The sequence below is a fragment of the Trematomus bernacchii genome, unplaced genomic scaffold, assembly GCF_902827165.1.
Source record: "Trematomus bernacchii unplaced genomic scaffold, fTreBer1.1, whole genome shotgun sequence".
Classification (NCBI taxonomy): Eukaryota; Metazoa; Chordata; class Actinopteri; order Perciformes; family Nototheniidae; genus Trematomus; species Trematomus bernacchii.
The window spans coordinates 8,026,555-8,046,906 of record NW_022988098.1 but is presented as its reverse complement, the minus strand read 5'-3'; the positions used below and the strand labels follow the sequence as shown (position 1 = coordinate 8,046,906).

Here is a 20,352-nt window from a genome sequence, read left to right as displayed (position 1 = left end):
CGTGTTGTTGTTGGCTTTCCTGCTTCATAGCATCTTTAGTTTCACCTGCACATAGTTGTCAGGGTTGGGAGGGTTACTTTTAAAATATAATCCATTACAATGACTACTTTCCTGTAAGAAATGTAATCCGTAACCTAATTTTAGTATATATTGTAAAAATATACAGGATAACTTTGTGTTAGTTTTGGATTTCTTCAATATGCAATGCAAGTGAATACGTACGTAATCCGTTAATCCTCAAGACTGATAATTGGCAATATTCTGCTGGATGATTTTAATCTGTGTTCCTAGTTTCATTAATAACTCAGAGTTCCTGTTTGTATTTTCTGACAGGCGACAAACAAACGAGGGAAGGAGACGTTTTACACAGCGGAAAAGTTTATCATAGCAACTGGCGAGAGGCCGCGCTACCTCGGCATCCCTGGAGACAAAGAGTACTGCATCACCAGGTGAGAGAGAACTGCATTTTACACCCTTATATTTAAAGGGGGGGGGGGCTATTATTTTATTAATGTTATGCTTTTTAAGGGTTTCCCCCCCAACTCTAGTGTGTTTATATAGGTTTGTGTGCATGTAAATAGTCTGCAAAGGCTACAAATAAAAAAAGTTTCTCTCCCACCATGACATCACTATGTAACACTTCTTATGGCTAGCGCTCCAACACATTGTACGTGATAGTCTAAGGGGCGGGACATCTCTAAGCGGTTGACCAATCACAACAGAGCCGGCCAGCTAACCAATCAGAGCAGCTCTGGTTTCAGACAGAGGGTGAAAAGAGGTGCTGCAGTACAGGCAGTATGAGAAAAATAAAGCATGGAGACATGTCCCAGTAGAGACACTACATACTGATATACACCTGAACATCAGCAGGAGAGGACTCTTTAAAGTAGAGACACTACATACTGATATACACCTGAACATCAGCAGGAGAGGACTCTTTAAAGTAGAGACACTACATACTGATATACACCTGAACATCAGCAGGAGAGGACTCTTTAAAGTAGAGACACTACATACTGATATACACCTGAACATCAGCAGGAGAGGACTCTTTAAAGTAGAGACACTACATACTGATATACACCTGAACATCAGCAGGAGAGGACTCTTTAAAGTAGAGACACTACATACTGATATACACCTGAACATCAGCAGGAGAGGACTCTTTAAAGTAGAGATACTAATATGAGGTGAATCAAGAGGTGTTTTTAAAATGTCTCTCTCCCAATAGTGAGTGTGATCTTTGAAAAGACACACACACACCCTCTAATCCTCTAGATGCTTGTGTCCTCTGCGGGTGGCGTTGTTATCCATTAATCTCCCATCTGTGTAAATGTTATGTAATATTATCCTCAGGTGTCTTCAGTGATAATGCTGCGGTTTAGGCAACCGACCAATCGTCTAATGCTGCTCACTTAGTCCCACAAAACCTTAAACAAAATGGTGTTTGACACGAGACACACCCAGCCTGTGCATGTCTGTATTCTGCATTGTGTTCTGTAGTGTTTTACTTGTGAGGAGGACTATATATTGTATGCAAAGTAAGCCCTTTTAGTTTGATGATTTTAATATCCAAGACACTTACATGTATGAGAAATTCCGGTTGGATATCTTTTGTTTAAGTAAAGAGTCAACCAAACTTTCCTCAGATGTATTTTTGTTGGAGTCCAGCTTATTGCTACTTGTGGATATATACATGTTCGGATTAGACGGAACTACATTATCTGTTTATTGAGCTAAAAAATAACTAATAGGCAGGCTTATGAAAAATGACATTGTCAATGCATGTAGATATACAGTATGATATCTCTTTGCGTAGCAGCTGCTGTATATAGTTGTAAGCCAGTCTTTTATTATACTCGTATCTTTTTATGGGTTTGTGCTCGGACCTCTGACACTAAAGGCGTCATAAAAGGTGTTTGTTTTTATTATTAAACCAACAATATACAGGAAATGACTTTATAGCTGTCAGTGTAGCCAAAGCAGACATTATTACTGGAAATATAAATATGTCCAACTGTCAAATGGCAGCAGCTTGTGTTATACTTGGAAAATATAGGAGCATTTTCAGGTTCATATTTGTATTTTGTGCCTCGACTGTGACATGTCTCCATGCTTGTTCAAAAAGAGAGAAACTCCCTTTGGAGTGAACACAGGGATGTTATCCTTTGCAGACCATTACCATGCACTAAAACCTATATAAGGGAGGCGTGTGGCGCAGTGGATAGAGCCTTGGTGTTCGGATCAGGGGGTCACAGGTTCAAACCCCACTGCAGTCAGCATGTCGTTGTGTCCCTGAGACACTTCACCCCAAATTGCTCCTGTGGGGATTGCCCACAGTACTGAGTATGTAAGTCGCTTTGGATAAAAGCGTCTAACAAGTACCATGTAATGTAAAATGTAATGTAATAACACAGTACATGAAAGGGAAAACCCTATTATATCATCTTCACCAACGCCGAGTTCTTTTAAGTCGAGGCTAAAGACACTACTTTTTACAGCTGCTTACCCAGAAGTCTTTTAACTTGTTTTAGCACCTACCGTATTTACAATGTTGTTTTTAAACTATTCTGTATCTCTTTTATGCATGTTTTTATGAATCTGTTATTCAATTATGTTTATGTATTGTGTTCCTTTCTGTCGTCTTCTCATTAAGTGTTAATGATGGTATGAAGTAGGGGTGGGGCAAATAATCGATACAGCATAGTATCGCGATACTTTGCGTGGTGATATTTTATTATATAAACTATTCATATTGCAAATCCAAATTAGATTGGCTACCATCAAGTTCTGAGTGAGCTAAGAAAATAACTCCATCATCACCTACTTCATATGTAAAGACATGCATAAATACAGCGTTGTGGACACTGGAACCCAATATATCATGCAATCATATATATCACAGTATATCGCATCGCAATACTTGGCATATCGTAGAATCGCAATACTCTCATATCGTGGCTTAAGTATTGCGATAGTATCGTATCGTGGGGAGCCTGGTGATTACCACCCCTAATGTAAAGCAGTTTGAATTGCCTCTGTGTCTGAAAATGTGCTATATAAATACGTACCTTACCTTAATATATATATATATATATATATATATATGTATATATATGTGTATATGTATATATATGTATATGTATATGTATATATATGTATATGTATATGTATATGTATATGTATATATATATATCATCTATCTCTATCATATGTCTATATGTGTATCTCTATTGTCTATCTCATGTGTATCATCTCTCTCTCTATGTGTCTCTCTTTCTCTCTCTCTCTGTCCCTCTCTCTCTCTCTCTCTGTGTCTCTCTGTCTCTCTATCTCTGTCTCTTTGTTCTTCTGTCTCTATCTCTCTGTCTCTCTCTCTTGTATGTCTCTCTCTCTCTCTCTCTCTGCTGTCTCCTCTCTCTTCTGTCTCTCTTGTCTCTCTCTCTCTGTCTCTCTCTGTCTCTCTCTCTCTCTCTCTCTCCCTCTCTCCTCTCTCTCTCTCTCTCCTCTCCTCTCCCTATCTTATCATTATCTAGTTATCATCCTATATATATATCGTACGTGTCAACCTACCTGGTTTTAAACCTGTATCTGATTCTGATTCTCTCTATTCCCCCCCCCCCCCCTTCAGTGACGACCTCTTCTCGTTGCCTCACTGCCCGGGGAAGACCCTGGTGATCGGGGCGTCCTACGTGGCTCTGGAATGCGGGGGTTTCCTGGCCGGTCTGGGTCTGGATGTGACCGTGATGGTGCGGTCCATCCTGCTGAGGGGCTTCGACCAGGAGATGGCCAACAGAGCGGGGGAGCACATGGAGGAGCACGGAGTCAAGTTCCTCCGCAAATATGTCCCTATAAAGGTCAGGGTTCATGTGTACTGTAGTTTAAATAGAAAGATAATGAAAGCATGATTATTTCAATAGGGCTAGCTGCAGTTTGAAATGAAAGCTTATGATTAAAGTAGTTTTACTTTCATTGGTAGCAAAGGAAACTGGTGGTCAGCAGACTTTGAACTAGGGCTGCTCAATTAATTGCAATTACAATTTTGGCTTGCAACGATTATGAAAACAACATAATCGAAATAAAACGATTTTTCAGTTGAATTATACTTAAAGTTCAGGGTAATCAACTATTAAAAACATACTGTTCACATGGTTTTTTCAATAAATGGATGTTTTCAAAGTAAATGGATAATCGTTTTTAATAATCGTGATATCAATTATTGACCCAAATAATCGAGATTATGATTTTTGCCATAATCGAGCAGACCTACTTTGAACTTTGTGATTGTACAGCATCAGATCTATTGTCATACCTTCGTGCATCATAAAAGTGCTCTCTCAGCGAGACAGGACAGAAGCACAAAGGTTAATTTCTGTGTGTGTGTGTGTGTGTCAGGTGGAGGAGCTGGAGGCGGGATCTCCCGGCAGGCTGAAGGTGACGGCCAAGTCCACAGAGAGCGATGAGGTCATCGAGGGAGAGTACAACACAGTACGTACCATCAGTTCATCCTCCACACCTCTTACTGCTGTACAACACTGAGGAAGCTGTGTGTGAGGCTGCTTTCTGGGACTATTGTGTAGGGAATAACTACAAAAACACATTCATTGTCTAATTACATCGATTTTTTTACTGACTTATTCAATTATTTTTAACCTGAATGGTTAATTTTTTAATAATTTACACATTTATGTTTTTAAATGTGTTTCCGAGAGTCAGTTTTAACTTTCGATGGCAGAGCAAAGATGGATATAACTGCTTTCATTTCCCATCAGAAAAACACTGTCCAGAAGCAAGGTGCAGCACTTTGATGATAATACTGTGTACATTTTGCTTCTCCTAAGGGACATTTTAAAAGGATTTAGCTTTGCAGTTGCATATTAAAAGAGTGCAAATACATTAGAATCAGAATCGAGTTTATTGCCATGTACATTTACACACTGACCATTTAAGCCGCCACACAGTGGGTGTTTCTCAATCGCGAGTACGCTTGCTTGGTAGCACATGTCTGCCGAGCATCTTGCTTCAGAAGCGAGGCAAGAATACTTCCTGGCATTTGGAAAACAAAGAGTGGAACAGGCTAGCAAGTGTGCAGGTGGTCATATGAGAGGCCCCGCCTTACATCTTCCGCCACAGATTTGGGGAAATTGGTCCGTGCGCAAAGCATTGTGGGGATTTTAAGACCGCGGGGTCTACACATGTGCAGCCTCGATATTTCTCCAAACGGAGTACGCCGGGCTCGGTAGATTTCCAAGTATGCTGGAGATTGGAACAGTCCTTCGGCGGCACTCGATGACGTAGTATGCTTGAAACAGTGGCTCTGAAGCAGCTTTACTCGCGGTTGAGAAACACCCAGGGTTTCAACTATTTTGCTTCAAGGATATATGTAGGCGTTCTTGTGCAAACACCAAAACAACAACTCTCCTTATATCTCGTTATATCTTAAGGGTTTCCTTCCAACTGTAACCCATCTGTCTGTTCCTCAGGTGTTGATAGCCGTGGGCCGAGACGCCTGCACAGACAAGATCGGCCTGGACAAGACGGGGGTCAAAGTCAACCCCAAGTGAGTTTATTACTTTATATCTCCTTTCCTACACTCCCATTACATGAGGCGGTGTCCTGTGCCTTTAAGACTTTTGGTGGAGTCACGGTGATTCAGCATTTATCGCCGTCCCATGGCTCTCTGCAGGGGGGAGTGAGTGCGTGGGGGGTTTGGTACGGAAAGAGCAGAGGGAGTTCAGAGTATCAGCTGCTTCTGACGGCCGTAACATCTATTTTCCAAGACCTGTCCATGCTAGGGTCATTATGCTGCAAGTTTATTTATATAGCACTTTTCAACACAAGGCAATTCAAAGTGCTTTACAAGAATGAAAGACATTAAGAGCATAAAACAAAGCAAAGATAATAAAACATGAATAACGGGTACATGAATGAAAGTTACAGTGCAGGGTAAGATGTGAATAGTTGTAGTATAGACATCATTAGACTCTGGATGTGATGATGATGACATAAGATGAGATGAGAAGTACTTTAGTGATCCAAATGTGGGAAATGTTTGCGTTGAAAAAACATGGCATTGTGTATTAGAGAAACATCTCAAATGGCATTTAAAAATAGTAGAAAAATGAGACATGTCTTCCCACATAAGAACATTTCATGAAGCCGCTTGTTGATGCATTTTATTATTTATTCCAACATTAGAAGCATGGCAAATGAAGCTTCTATCTTTTAAGGGTTAGTGTTGGTTCTGCACTTTTTTGTGAATGGCTCATTCTGTGAGAGGATTAAGACGGCATGAGGCCGGCTTCAAAGAGCGCTCGGTCACATGGAGCCGGTCTCATGACCCTCGTAGTATCTGACACTCAGTGGGGGAGAATTCATCTTAGTATTACGATTTGTTTCAGAAGTCCTTCATTTGTCCCACAGCGAGGAAATGTACTTTGTTACAGCAAAAGAGGCATTAGCAGGTGAGAAAAGACACATTAGTAATGTAATAAAGGCAAAATAAGTACACAATCACGGCTCAAAAACGCGTACAGTGTAGCAGCTATTTAAAACGATCTAAATGACATAAGTAACATTATTAAAGTATTGAGACCTTCTACAAATGAGATGTTGGGACATTTATAAATAATGTATGTTTTTATATAAGTGATTATTGCACAGTTTAATTGCAAACAAGTGTTTATATTGCACATTGCAGGTTTATTGTACACGTTTTGTGTGGTGGTCTACCAGGGGCCGTGGTAGTTATACAGCCTTTTATTCACAAACAGTTATAAAAGACAAAATGGAGATATCCCAATAAGCTATCGCAAGCTGAAGGATAGGGGACCAGAAGTATTCAAATATATGTTATTAACACCTCTAGAATAGGAGAGTTTATGTGTTTTACAAACTAAAATAACAACATAAAGGAGAACTAAATGGCCCCAAAAAAAACGTCAGTCAAAACACAGGGTCTTAAAAAGTATTAAAAGTTGATAAATCAATTTAGCGAAAATGAAGGCTATTAAAAAGTATTTAACGGCATTTTCCAAGGTATTACATTTTGTAGCTTGTTATCAATAAGTATATAAATGGTCCAAAGAGGTTGTATTCTACAGTCTGCCTGAATGTAATCATTGCGTAGGTGTGTAGTGTGATTCTGTGTAGTTTATTTATGGCATCCCGTTGGATTTGACGTCATCTGAACAGGACATCGCACGCTCACTGCTTGATAGCGCGCGAAGGTCCGTTTACGCCGGTTGTTAAACAACATCGTTATGGGGAAATGCAAGTCTGCGTCCAAATAGTTGGAAGATAAGGAGGGAGGACAATCAATACTGTATATAGTCAATGTGAGGTAAAGTGTGTCGCCAATGTAACCGGTTAGAACTCAAAGTGGCGATGAGGTCTTAAAATGTATGGAAAGGGTCTTAAAAAAAGGTCTTAAAAGGTTTTACATTTGACTTCAGGATTCCTGCATATACCCTGATACATTAGTTTAAAAATAGGTGAACAGATATATCAGGGGTCGGCAACAGGCGGACCGCGATCCGGACCCAGACGCCGACCTATACGGACCCGGACCAATAATCAATACTTTAATAGGGGATTTCAATTTTGACGGGGCGATTCTATTTTAACCGCTGCCGACAGGGGGCGAAAGAGACGAGTGAGCGATACAGGGAGAGAAACACAGAAGAAGAGATGAGAGAGCGGCAGAGAGAAGAGGAGAGGAAAGTGAGTGAAGAGAATAATTAGCGATACAGGGAGAGAAGACTGAGAGGAGAGTGAACAGGCGGGTTAGCGGCAGACAGGGAGAGACAAATAATTACACATGGCGCTCTCCAAGAAGAGGAAAGGACAGTGAGAACAGAGCTTTTAACCCTGAGTGGACTCATTCATGTTCATCCTGCCCACTGGGAGCACAGAACCAGTGTGTCTCATTTGTTCAGAGACCGTGGCGCTCATTAAAAGTGCCAAAACGCCACTATGAGACAAAACACAAAGTGTTTGACCAAACATTCCCTCTCAAGTCAGAACTGAGGTCACAAAAACTAAATATCGTTCCAGCGCAGGCTAACCGAGGCTAACCAATGAGCACCTGCATGTGTGTATGAGAATGGCCCTGACACCATTTCAGCCCAGATTTACAAACTCCTGGCAGGACAAGCTCCAGCTCAATTCTCGCACTGAATTAAAAAAAGTGAGTGAGGGACTGAAATATAAGAGGGAAAGAAAGAGAAACTTTAAAACTGTTCAATTGTTATGATGTGTAAAGACTGATATGTTCTATAATCGTCTGAAACTGTTGAGTCATGATGTGAAACGGTTAACAAAGCTATTTTATTTATTTCTCTATTTTATTTTTAAATGCAGCCAGAGAGGAACATTACACATATCCACAGTATTTACTGTATATCTGTATAGTTCAATGTTCATTGACAATACATATTGTTTATGAATTGTACTTTCTTTATTTGATTGGCAGTCAGTTGTTGATTACATGCAGACGTTGATAAAGCTACAGGCTACTTCAATATATATCACACTAATTCATAAAGCAACTTAGACATTTTGATGTTCCGGACCTTTGCATGGGGAGATTTTCTCTAACTGGACCTCGTTGAATTTTAGTTGAATACCCCTGAGATATATGATTAAAGGAAAGTAATGGTTCAGATATAAAGCGTAAAGCAACTTCCCTAAATCTCCAGCTATTTAGTGTTTTCACGCTTCGATATATTTGGTTAACAACTGCCGCCTTGAGCTCTTTTTAAAAACAGATTCTTTGTTATTTAGCATTGCAAAAAAAAAAAGTAATTTCACCGCAATGACATCCAATGTGAAGTGTGTAATGTTCCTGAACTCTCCGACCCCTTCTCCTCCCACGACCCTTCAGGACGGGAAAGGTCCCGGTGAGCGACGAGGAGCAGACCAACGTTCCTCACATCTACGCCATCGGAGACATCCTGGAGGGGAAGTGGGAGCTGACGCCGGTCGCCATCCAGGCCGGAAGACTGCTGGCAAGACGCCTCTACGGGGGGGGGAAGCTCAAGGTACATCGACTTTAAAGAGACTCTTAGGGTGCGTTCACACCGGACACGATGAGGTTTTTGGGCGCCGAGATTAAAATGTTTGCGCGTTAACCAATCAGCGGTGAAGCTCTCAGCCATTCAGTATGTTGTTACTTTGGCATCATTTTGAAACGTGTATTAACAATTAAATCACGGTAAAATATGTTCATTTGGTTGTAGTTGGTATCTGCCATAGTATCTACATGGAGATAAGCCCCGCCTCCTCGCCAGAGCATCCTCCAAAAGTTAAAGTCAACTTTATTGTCAATCTTTCAGTTTGTGTGTACAGACAGAGATCGAAATACCATTTCCCACGGTCCCAAATATATATAAAAAGATGTATATACATATTTATACACACTCAACAGACACATTTATACATATGCACACATTAAGACATAAATAAAAGCACAACAATCAACAAAATAACAGTCACTTCCTGTTTGAAGGATGCGAGTAGACACAGCTGACAGCCGCGGTGAAACTCGAGCGATTAGAGCGAAGCGTATATTCGCATCGCGTCCGGTGTGAACGCGTGTGTTTTTTTACACACGTACTACACATGACCACCAAAATGTGCCAGAAAGACGTTTTTATTTATTTATTTATTGTGTGTTTTTGTGCAGTGTGATTACATCAACGTCCCGACTACTGTCTTCACCCCGCTGGAGTACGGCTGCTGCGGGCTGTCTGAGGATCGAGCCATCGAGCTCTATGGCCAGGAGAACCTCGAGGTAACGCACACACACACACACACACACACACACACACACAGTCCACTGAATAATGTATTATCGCTCTGGAGGGTGAACCTTGTCACCTACCAGGGTAAAGTGCATTTCCAAGTGATCAAATGTGGAGTTTTACTTCTGTAATTTGAGTTCCCAACATCAAAGCAAGCAGTCGACTTTGCTAGACACAACACGCCAGCTTTAAGACATGATGAACTCTATTTCCTGTTGGTGCCAAGTCTTTGTTTTCATTGGAAAGTGGAAATCATTTCTCCACGCAGTGACAGCGCCTTCATCTATAGCTGACTTTCGCTCATGATGAATTTTGATACTTTCATTTAACCATCATGTCCAAATCAAACCAAAACCACTATTCATGGTTTTTTTGTTGAGGGGAACTATTTTATTGCACTTTTTCATTTGAGTAAACGGTGCTAATTCCATGTTGTGCTACATTCATATATTGTATTGAAATAAGACGATGAACCATAATACCTCCAAACAACGAATGATGATCAGTATAGGTCTCCTTGCTCTTTGGCTTTTGCACCTTTAAGTTTATGACAGCTCAACAAAGGAGAAGCAGGGACATGTAGAGCGCCCCCTGGTGGCTGGATGTTAGGTTGGGAAATGCACGGTTTGGATACATAATCTCTTAAAGGAAAATTCAATTTTGACTGTTTTCGTTACACACTTAATCCCAAAGTGTGTGTGTGTGTGTGTGTGTGTGTGTGTGTGTGTGTGTGTGTGTGTGTGTGTGTGTGTGTGTGTGTGTGTGTGTGTGTGTGTGTGTGTGTGTGTGTGTGTGTGTGTGTGTGTGTGTGTGTGTGTGTGTGTGTGTGTGTGTGTGTGTGTGTGTGTGTGTGTGTGTGTGTGTGTGTGTGTGTGTGTGTGTGTGTGTGTGTGTGTGTGTGTGTGTGTGTGTGTGTGTGTGTGTGTGTGTGTGTGTGTGTGTGTGTGTGTGTGTGTGTGTGTGTGTGTGTGTGTGTGTGTGTGTGTGGTGTGTGTGTGTGTGTGTGTGTGTGTGTGTGTGTGTGTGTGTGTGTGTGTGTGTGTGTGTGTGTGTGTGTGTGTGTGTGTGTGTGTGTGTGTGTGTGTGTGTGTGTGTGTGTGTGTGTGTGTGTGTGTGTGTGTGTGTGTGTGTGTGTGTGTGTGTGTGTGTGTGTGTGTGTGTGTGTGTGTGTGTGTGTGTGTGTGTGTGTGTGTGTGTGTGTGTGTGTGTGTGTGTGTGTGTGTGTGTGTGTCAGAAAATATACGGTGTATAATTACAGTGTTGCAGTAATAGGAGCCCCTCCAGCCTCTGCACCCAGACAGTAGACTGGAGTTTTAGGGAAACAACAAAAGCTATCCTCTTAGTTTTTTTGAAGACATGATAGATTGCAAGTCCTCATAGCGCCTTTTACTGAGCGTCCCTTTTCAATTGATTCTAATGAGAGCAGAGCGCATGCTGTCATATGCAGCGCTTTGTGACTTTTATCTCCATACGTGGATCGTCTTCCTCGCTGTATAGCTGTCAGACTAAGTGTAAAACTCAATCAAACAGTGAGAGCCGGAATCTTACGATGACTGTTCATGGTGTCAAACATTTGTATAGTAGCACAAACGGATAATAAAATCCAAGGGATCGTCGTATAACAGCGGAGATACAATGTCCAGATATCGTCTTCATAGATAACTGCCAGGAAAAGGCGCCATGTGGACACTTTTAATCTGTGCTCACGTGTGTTTCCTTTCAATGCCATCAACCTGCAAAGGACTGCAGATGGAAATGTGCTTCTATGGATACATCTGGCACGTTTACGTAATTGTCCCTTCTTAAATACTTTGTAGCGACAAAACTCCCAATGAGCTGTCGCTAGAGGCTACGGTACTTTGACACGTTTCAATTAAAAGAGTCCGTGCTGAAGTTATAGCTTAACCATGTTTAATCACCCTCATAAACAAACAATAAAGAGAACCAAACGGTCAACGGAAAATGTCCTGTGTCAGACTAATTACTGGCAAACAACAGGTGGACTAAATACAAACAAACCACACCATTTGACAAGTGCCGGAAGTGATCATGTGTGCAGTAAAATGGAAGATGGATTTAATTGCCTCAGGCTAAATAAGCATGTTGGCTCCTACACACATAAATACTAAGAAATTCTAATTTTGAGATTTTGAGGAAAAAGTCAGATTTTTGAGAAAAATACAGAATTCGAGATTTTGAGGAAAAAGTCAGAATTTGGAGATTTGGAGAAAAAGTCAGAATGTTAAGGTTTTGAGGAAAAAGTCAGAATTTTAAGGTTTGGAGAAAAAGTCAGAATTTGGAGATTTGGAGAAAAAGTCAGAATTTTAAGGTTTTGAGGAAAAGTCAGAATTTGGAGATTTGGAGAAAAAGTCAGAATTTGGAGATTTGGAGAAAAAGTCAGAATTTGGAGATTTGGAGAAAAAGTCAGAATTTGGAGATTTGGAGAAAAAGTCAGAATTTGGAGATTTGGAGAAAAAGTCAGAATTTAGAGATTTGGAGAAAAAGTCAGAATTTGAGAAAAAGACAGAATGCTATAATCAATGGTACTGATGGTAATAATGCAGCTTTGTTGCTTACTGGGTGTCTCTTGTGTCTCCAGGTGTTCCACAGTCTGTTCTGGCCTCTGGAGTTCACCGTGCCCAACAGAGACAACAACAAGTGCTACGCTAAGATCATCTGCAACAAGCTGGACAACGTGAGCTCCTCCCTGCTGTCACTCAGTCTGAATCCAACCTGTCAGAGAGTCACATGACTAACACATGTCTCGTTTTTAGGACCGTGTCATTGGCTTCCACTACCTGGGTCCGAACGCCGGAGAGGTGACGCAGGGCTTCGGTACGGCCATGAAGTGTGGAGCCACTAAAGAACAGCTGGACAACACCATCGGCATCCACCCAACCTGTGCCGAGGTGAGGAGGCATCTCTTTTATTTATATATATATATATATATATATATATATATATATATATAATAATTATCTTTATTTGTATAGCACTTTTCATACAACAAGTGTTTCAAGATTCAAGGCTTGCAATTGTACGAGGTGTTTTCAAGGTTTGAAAAGTGCTTGAATTTTGGGAATGGTGCTTGAATTTGGGATAAAGTGCTTGAAATTGTAAATGCTTTACTTCGCTTTTTAGATTAAAAGAAAATAAAGAAGTCGGAGCGCGCTTAATTGCTTCGCTTTTACATAAAACAGCTCCGCTCCGGCCATCCCGCGCAATGCGCGTGACCGGCAAGTGTTTTTGTTACGTGTGTGACCTGGGCATTCTGATGAGAGTGATAGATGACAGTATGCCAGGAGGTTGCCGTTTCAACGAGCGTTGGCTAGCAGAAGACAAATGCAAGCCATGGCTAAGACGAGGGTCAAGCGAAGCCCAAGAGTAGCCTCCTGCAAAGTGTGCAACAATAACGATGCGAGAGTCTGCGCTGACGCCACACACCACACGAAAGGTACGCCAGAGTAGAGCATTTTAGATTAGGCTATCGTTGCATGTAAAATACATGACACTTTTCTCTGTGCGCGGCAAAACAAGCTCGCCAAAATGGCTTCACTAGTCTGGCAGTATTTTAAGTGTCCGAAAATGACAATAAAATAGCGGTATGCAACGTGTGTGTGAAGCAGAAATCCTGCAGCTCCACCCGCTGTGACGGACCGGTGAGCGGAGCAGAACACACATTAAGAGTTAGACCTAACACACTTAGCTATTTTATCTACCTCTGGAACAAGCTAAACTAGTTATAAATATATTTATTCTTCACTGTCGGGTCGCTCATTACTGGATCAGTGAGCTGCAGGAGATACTGACGGGCTGTCAAGAGAGAGGGGGAGAGAGGAAAAGAGAGCGATATCGGTATCGGCCGATACTGATTCCGGCGATCAGCTCCAAAATTGGCGATCGGAGCATCCCTAATAATTGTATATGATATGTTTTATAATGATTGATCATGAAAGTGTTCTCAAAGCTGGTAAAGGTGCAGCTAGTTTGAATGACTTTGTATACTGCAGGGTAGCTTGTGAATTTACTCCAGGTGGAACTAAAGTCTGATTTAACACTTGATTATATTTCACATCATTCATCCACATCTGTAAAGTAACTAAAGGTATTAAATACATGTAGTGGAGTCAAAGTACACCATTTACCTCTGACTTATGTTTACTGCCAACCTAAAAGTACCTCAAAAATAGTAATCAATAATATATTGAAAAGTTATTTGGCTGATTGTTTTATATTGGCTCAGCCAGGTTATATGGGATGCCCAGTCTACGTACAGATGGGTCACTCATTTTGAAATATTAAACTTAGTTTTCTTTTCTAACATTTTTAATTTTTCATCCTCATGTAGAATGCTATTATGAAACACACATTTGGTTGTTTATAGCATAAAGAACATCTGATTTAATGTGAGGTAGGGAAATAATCATTTGAGTATAAGTATGTGTATATAAATATGTAATTTACAACAGCTGTAAGATGCTTGAAAATGCACCTTGAAAATGCTTGAAAAGTGCTTGAATTTGACTTTGGAAAAGGTGTAAGAACCCTGTGTCATGTGTGCATAGCTACAGTGTAGTTATGACAATGGAAATCTTAGGTCACAGGCTCCTCCAACAGTGCAACACAATAAAACAGATACAAATAGAATATGATAGAAACAGAATATGATAGAAACTGAATATAATAGAAACAGAATATGATAGAAACTGTGCAGAATAGTCTATATACAGTAATTGGAATATTGATATGATGTATGTGAGTTGCAAACAGATGAATGTTATGGATGTTCTTTCAAAAGGTCAGGTGTTTCACAGTCTTATGGCCGTCTAAAGTGCTTCACAGACATTTCACAGAATACAGCTACCTGTAAAAGACAAACAAAAATCAGCATAGATAAAAATACATTTAGATTTAAGGTACAACGATGAAATTGTGCATTAAAAGGAGGATAGTGCAAATTCAACACACTATCAGATGACAGGTTAAAATGCATCGTAGTGCATTGAGAGAGTGCAGGAGTTTGCTTCCTCAAAGGCTAACTGTACAAATGTGTTTTTTTTTTTTAAAACAATAATGTGTTTATATAGCTGTTATTTCTTGTATGTGCTTTTTGTGTCAAAATAGGACGTTTTCCACCGGTTTCTTCCTCTTTCATTCCTTCAGTTACTTCTTGAAAAAAGTTGTGATATGATATTTGAAACAGAAAGGGTTTTAGAGGGTTCATAAATGAAAATCAAATCTGATAAATAGCTAGGCCAAAGACCATTAAGGGCTTTACAAACCTACACATTTTACAGAATTTTGAGAAATAGTCAGAATTTTGAGATTTTGAGAAAAAAGTCAGAATTTTAAGGTTTTGAGGAAAAAGTCAGAGTTTTGAGAAAAAATTGGAGAAAAATACATAATTTTTGAGATTTGGAGGAAAAAGTCAGAATTTTAAGGATTTGAGCAAAATGCATCTACCGTCACACTTTGTCTTACTGGCCGCGGTACATTTCACAGAAGAACAAAACGTGGCTGGTTTTAACAGCGTGTTGGCTAATCAATAACAATGAGCAGGAACTCACAAAACGCTCCAGAGCAAAATACTTGTTAAACTCCTGCGGTGTACAGAAGTACTTTGTGTGCACTGCAGCATTTAAAAGATGTGCTCTCTGGTGCGAAAAAAACTAAAACAAAATTCTCGCTGCGGACACGGATTTGATCAGAATCCATAAAACTGTGCAGCTCAAAATAACTTGAATGTATTGAATTACCATGTCTGTATTTGTCATGTTGAGTGTCTATGCAGATAGTGAGCTGAATGAACTCGTAATGTGTGATGCATGCCATTAAAGATCTCCCTGTTCCTCCTTCATTATGTAAATGGTGTTAGGTGATAATTGCAGCTCATTAAGCTCTTACTCATCTCCTGTTTGATGTTTCCCATTTCTTTAATTTCCATTTCCAAACAGAATTCAGATCTTTATTTTTGAATGAATGCAGGACGCTGTTTATGTGACCAAGCTGTGCCCACGTCTAAGTTTAATAATCCATTAAGAGACTATAGTTTTAAACAACGGGCCGTGATGTCCAATCAGAAGCTCCAAAGGGTTGCAAAGTAGATTTTTATTTTCATTTTTTTTCCTTATTTGTCATATCTCAATTCTGATTTGGGATTGTTGGAGGAGCCTGGGACTTAAGTTTGTCATTGCCATATCTACACTGTAGCTGTGCACATGACAATAAAGCTTTGAGTCTTGAATGATGGCCACCCTAATTTGCTCAAGCCCCCAGGAAGTGCTCCGGACTCTGTTCCCACAATTCGGCATTATGAACGCGCATCTAACCCACGGGACGGCTTGATGTGAACGAGCCTTTTGGGGGGCGTGGTTAAAGTTGGGCATGCTCTATGAGCGCACATACGGGTACTTCTCAGGCATGATGGGTAATCTGTGACGTTTCGCTCTCTAAAGTTGAGCCATTTTGTCTTCATGCGCCAATGAGCAGCTCTCATAGGAAAGAACAAGACCCCACCTCGCTGTATCCAGTTCTTATTATACATCCATGAATTTGCTCCTGTGGGTATTGTCTAATATGTAATGTAAAGCGCTTTGAGCACTTGGAAAAGCGCTAGACTGTAACTTTTTTTCTTAATGTCTTTCATTTTTGTAAAGCACTTTGAATTGCCTTGTGTTGAACGGTGCTATATAAATACACTTGTAATGAATGAATTATTTACATCCTGCTCTTCCTCACGTTGTGTTTCTCCTCTTCCTCCTCCAGATCTTCACCACTCTGGAGGTGACGAAGAGCTCGGGTGGAGACATCACCAAGTCCGGCTGCTGAGGTTAAACCCTGCTCGTTTAGCGGGCTGCGCTCATGTTAGACTCCCCAAAACACCCCCCACTCTCTCATCTATCCCCCCTCAGACGCTCCCTTCAAAGAGCAGATGATCATCGGGACAAACCAGCGTCCATTTAGGAGCGAGAAGAGTGTGAAATGAGTCTGAATTACATGAGTCTGCAGCCTGCTGAACAGCGGGGTTACTCTGCTGATTTCTCCTGGGCTCCAACAGTCCTTCTCAGAGGAGCACCAACACACACACACACTCGATATGTGTGTGTGTGTGTGTGTTGGGGCTGTTTGTGACGTCCTGGCCCGTAACCTTGAATCTTCAGGTGGGCTAGGATCGATGTCCCTCTGCAGAAGCGAACTGTTTTGGCGTCCAAACCTTCGTCCAATCCCCCAAACTGCAAACACGCACACACACACATTCACTTTAGAAATACAGATTGAAACGGCACACAGGCGAGGTTTTAAAGGATGCTCGGCTCCAGCTTGAAAGCCTTTTATTTAACGCGTGTGTGGGTTGATTACGTCAGTTTTCCTCTGTTGAGCCAGCCATTATGTATTTGAGGGTGAAATGAGTCCATGTCGCGGTGTATATTTATCTGTTGTGTGTGTGGAGCATCTGCCTTTTAAAGAAATCTCTTCCAAAGTCTTCAGAGAGATCCTTTCAAACCTCGCTGCATCGCTGCCACACAAACACAACCCGAGATGTACTGAATGTTGTGTTTAAATATTAATAAGGAGGAAAAACATTTTCACAAGTTTCTACTGAGTTAATTTAATGCTCGTTTGTGGCGTCTTGCCTCTGCTTTATGCGTCTGTCGAGGATATATTCCATCTACAGTACTGCTGTCTCTGCGTGACTCTGGTCAGATTTATAAGTGACTTGTTCGTTGGCGTCAAAACCACTGTAGATTACTTCTTTCAAGATGTAATAAAGGATGAATACAACTTCTGTCTCGTGTCTTTTATTGTTCTTTAGTGTCTTCTTTAATGTTAGTTTTTGGTCTCTTTGAATTAATTGTGTCTCTTTGGGGCCATTTTGTGTATTTTATGTTTCTTTAGTGTCTCTTTGTAGTCATTGTCTGTCTTTTTGAGTCTGTCTCAAACTTTACAATACAAGACAGAATGATATGATGATCTCCGCGCTACAGCTGCTCCGTGCATGCATGCAGTGACATGTAATATCCAAGGATTAGAGACTGTTGGATGCTGCTGTTTTGAGCATTGCAATACATTTATTTTTCTTATGTTTTTTTATGATTAGAGACGGTTGGATGCTGCTGTACTGAGCATAGCAATATATTTATTTTCACTATGTTATTTATTTATGATTATCCTTGGGCTCAGCAAAGATTTGATGTCAGCTGTTGCTGTCTTTTTTTCTATAGTTAATACTGAAATAGAGCCCTGCTGTTTTGTCAGGGCCTTTTCTTTAAATATAATTTTAAAATGTCGATACAGTAGCCCTTTTTTTTAAATGTCTATGCTTAAGTTTTTGTGTTGCTATCTGCTTTGTGTAGCGTGGTTCTACAAGCAAGTCAGTGCATTCATTGGATGGTATCAGAGAGATACAAGGGTCTGTAAATGCAATGAAAACAATTGGCCACAGCAATACCCTACCTTTAACATCCCGATGGCAATGAATACATTAAATGTCATCTGTGGAAGCCGTAGTAGGCTACTGTAAAAAGCACAAAATGACTTCAAAGACACTATGAAGAGACAGACAATGACTACAAAGAGACACTAAAGAAACATAAAATATACAAAATGGCCCCAAAGAGACACAAAACGATTAAAAACCCAAGATGACAACAAATATACACACAACGACACAAAAGGACTACAAAAAGGCACAAAATGACTTCAAGACACAAAACGGAACAAATAAAAATGAAATGAAATTGTGACCAGCCTAAGAAACAGCTGTGCAATAATCATGTCTAATCAGCATCTTGATATGCCACACCTCTGAGGTGGAGGTGCTCACTAACACAGATTTAGACAATTTGATGAACAATATTTGAGAGAAATTGGCCTTTTTTGTCAATAGAAAAAAGTCTTACATCTTTGATTTCAGCTCGTGAAAAATGGGAGCAAAAACAAGTGTTGCGTTTATATTTTCGTTCAGTGTACTGTACTTTATTTGATCCATAATGTCTGATTTATTTTAAAACCACAGAGCTGATCAGAACCAGCAGCTTGTGATCTACATCAGAAAGCCTTTAAATACAATATTACATCTATAAATAAGAGCATCATTTCCTGTTTCTGTGAGCATCAATAGAGTCCGGCTGGTGTGAAGCCTTTGTTGGTTTTCAGGGACTCTCATCTGAAAACACTGTCACCTGCACGGCTGCCATGGCAACACTGGCTTTGATGGGTTTCATTTGGATGGAGCAGTATTTGATGGAGGACAATCTGTCATTGAGAGGAGATCATTCATTCACTGGTGTTGGTAATTCAAGAAGCGCATAAAAGACTGGCCTGTTCGAATATTAGTGAGGCTGAACTGCTGCCCACGCACTTTATCAAAACTTTATCAACACTTTATTGAAACTTTATTAACACCTTACTTACATTCACACGCAAGGAGGAAGGGTCTCTTCGTGGTCGTATTGTGACACTTTTTATTTGTTTTGTTTCGCAAACAGCACTGTTATTATCGTCTTGATAGTTTATTTTGTGTATTTTTAAGGTCGTTTTGTGTCTTACATGTTATTTTTGGGTGTCTTTGATGTAATTTAGCTTCTTTTTGTGATCACTTTGTGTCTCTTCGTAGTCATTCTGTGCCTCTTTATTAATTTTGTGTCGCTTTGAGGCCATTTTTTGTCTTGTATTGTTCATTAGTGTCTCTTTGTAGTCAATGTCTGGCTCTTCATGGTCATTTTGAGTCTCTTTGAAGTAATTTCGTGCCTTCATGTAGTTTTTGTGTATTTTTAAGGTTGTTTCGTGTCTCTTTTAGGTCCTTTTGTGTCTTTAATGTTAGTTTTGTGTCTCTCTGAGGCCATTTTGTGTATTTTATGGTTCTTTAGTGTCTCTTTGTAGTCATTGTCTGTCTCTTCAAAGTCATTTCGTGCCTTTTTGTAGTTATTTTGTCTTTTTATGGTCATTGTGTGTCTATGTGTTGTCATCTTGGGTTGTTTTTATGGTCGTCTTGTGTCTCTTTGTATTCAGTTTCTGTCTCTTCATGGTCTCAGGCCGGGCGACTATTTTTAGTTGTTTTCTATCTTATACAATAACTTGCATTAGTCTCTGCAGTCATTGTGTGTGTTTTTGTGGACAAAACGTCCCCTGAATGTCCAAATATGACCAAATCTTAGTTGAAGAAGTTGAGTTGCTACGTTTATAGACAATAGCTCAAACACATTTAAACAAATCTAACAAGGATCCAAATCTTAGCAAGACAGTAACAACATTTCCACTTTCTGAGAATATCTTGCAACAAACAACCAACTGTTGTAAAACCTGAATATTTGTACTCGATCCCCGTCCAATAAGGAAGTGATTTTAGAAACAGCTGAAGTGGAGCATTCAAACCACCGTGGACTTCAGACTGAACTCTTCCTGTATCATGTAACATAAATGTGCTTTATTTCATTGAAACTATATCTGTTTGCAGGAAACTAAAACCAGCGTAATGAGGTTTTGTTCACCAACACCATTAGACATGAGATACTGGTTTGTTTCTGTTGATTTTCAGTTTAATGGACAA

At 40.2% G+C, this 20,352-nt stretch overlaps 1 protein-coding gene across 1 annotated transcript in view; it reads left to right on the top strand.

The window, feature by feature from the left end:
- The window catches only part of LOC117475464 (thioredoxin reductase 1, cytoplasmic-like), a 26,873-nt gene extending 9,288 nt beyond the window's left edge, over positions 1 to 17,585 (top strand). The window contains 9 exon segments of the mRNA XM_034121682.1: positions 334 to 449; positions 3,632 to 3,857; positions 4,396 to 4,488; positions 5,484 to 5,560; positions 8,885 to 9,041; positions 9,686 to 9,793; positions 12,403 to 12,498; positions 12,578 to 12,712; positions 16,569 to 17,585. Of these exon segments, the coding sequence (XP_033977573.1) occupies positions 334 to 449; positions 3,632 to 3,857; positions 4,396 to 4,488; positions 5,484 to 5,560; positions 8,885 to 9,041; positions 9,686 to 9,793; positions 12,403 to 12,498; positions 12,578 to 12,712; positions 16,569 to 16,631 (1,071 nt within the window). The 3' untranslated portion in view covers positions 16,632 to 17,585.
- The last annotated feature ends 2,767 nt before the right edge of the window (positions 17,586 to 20,352 follow it).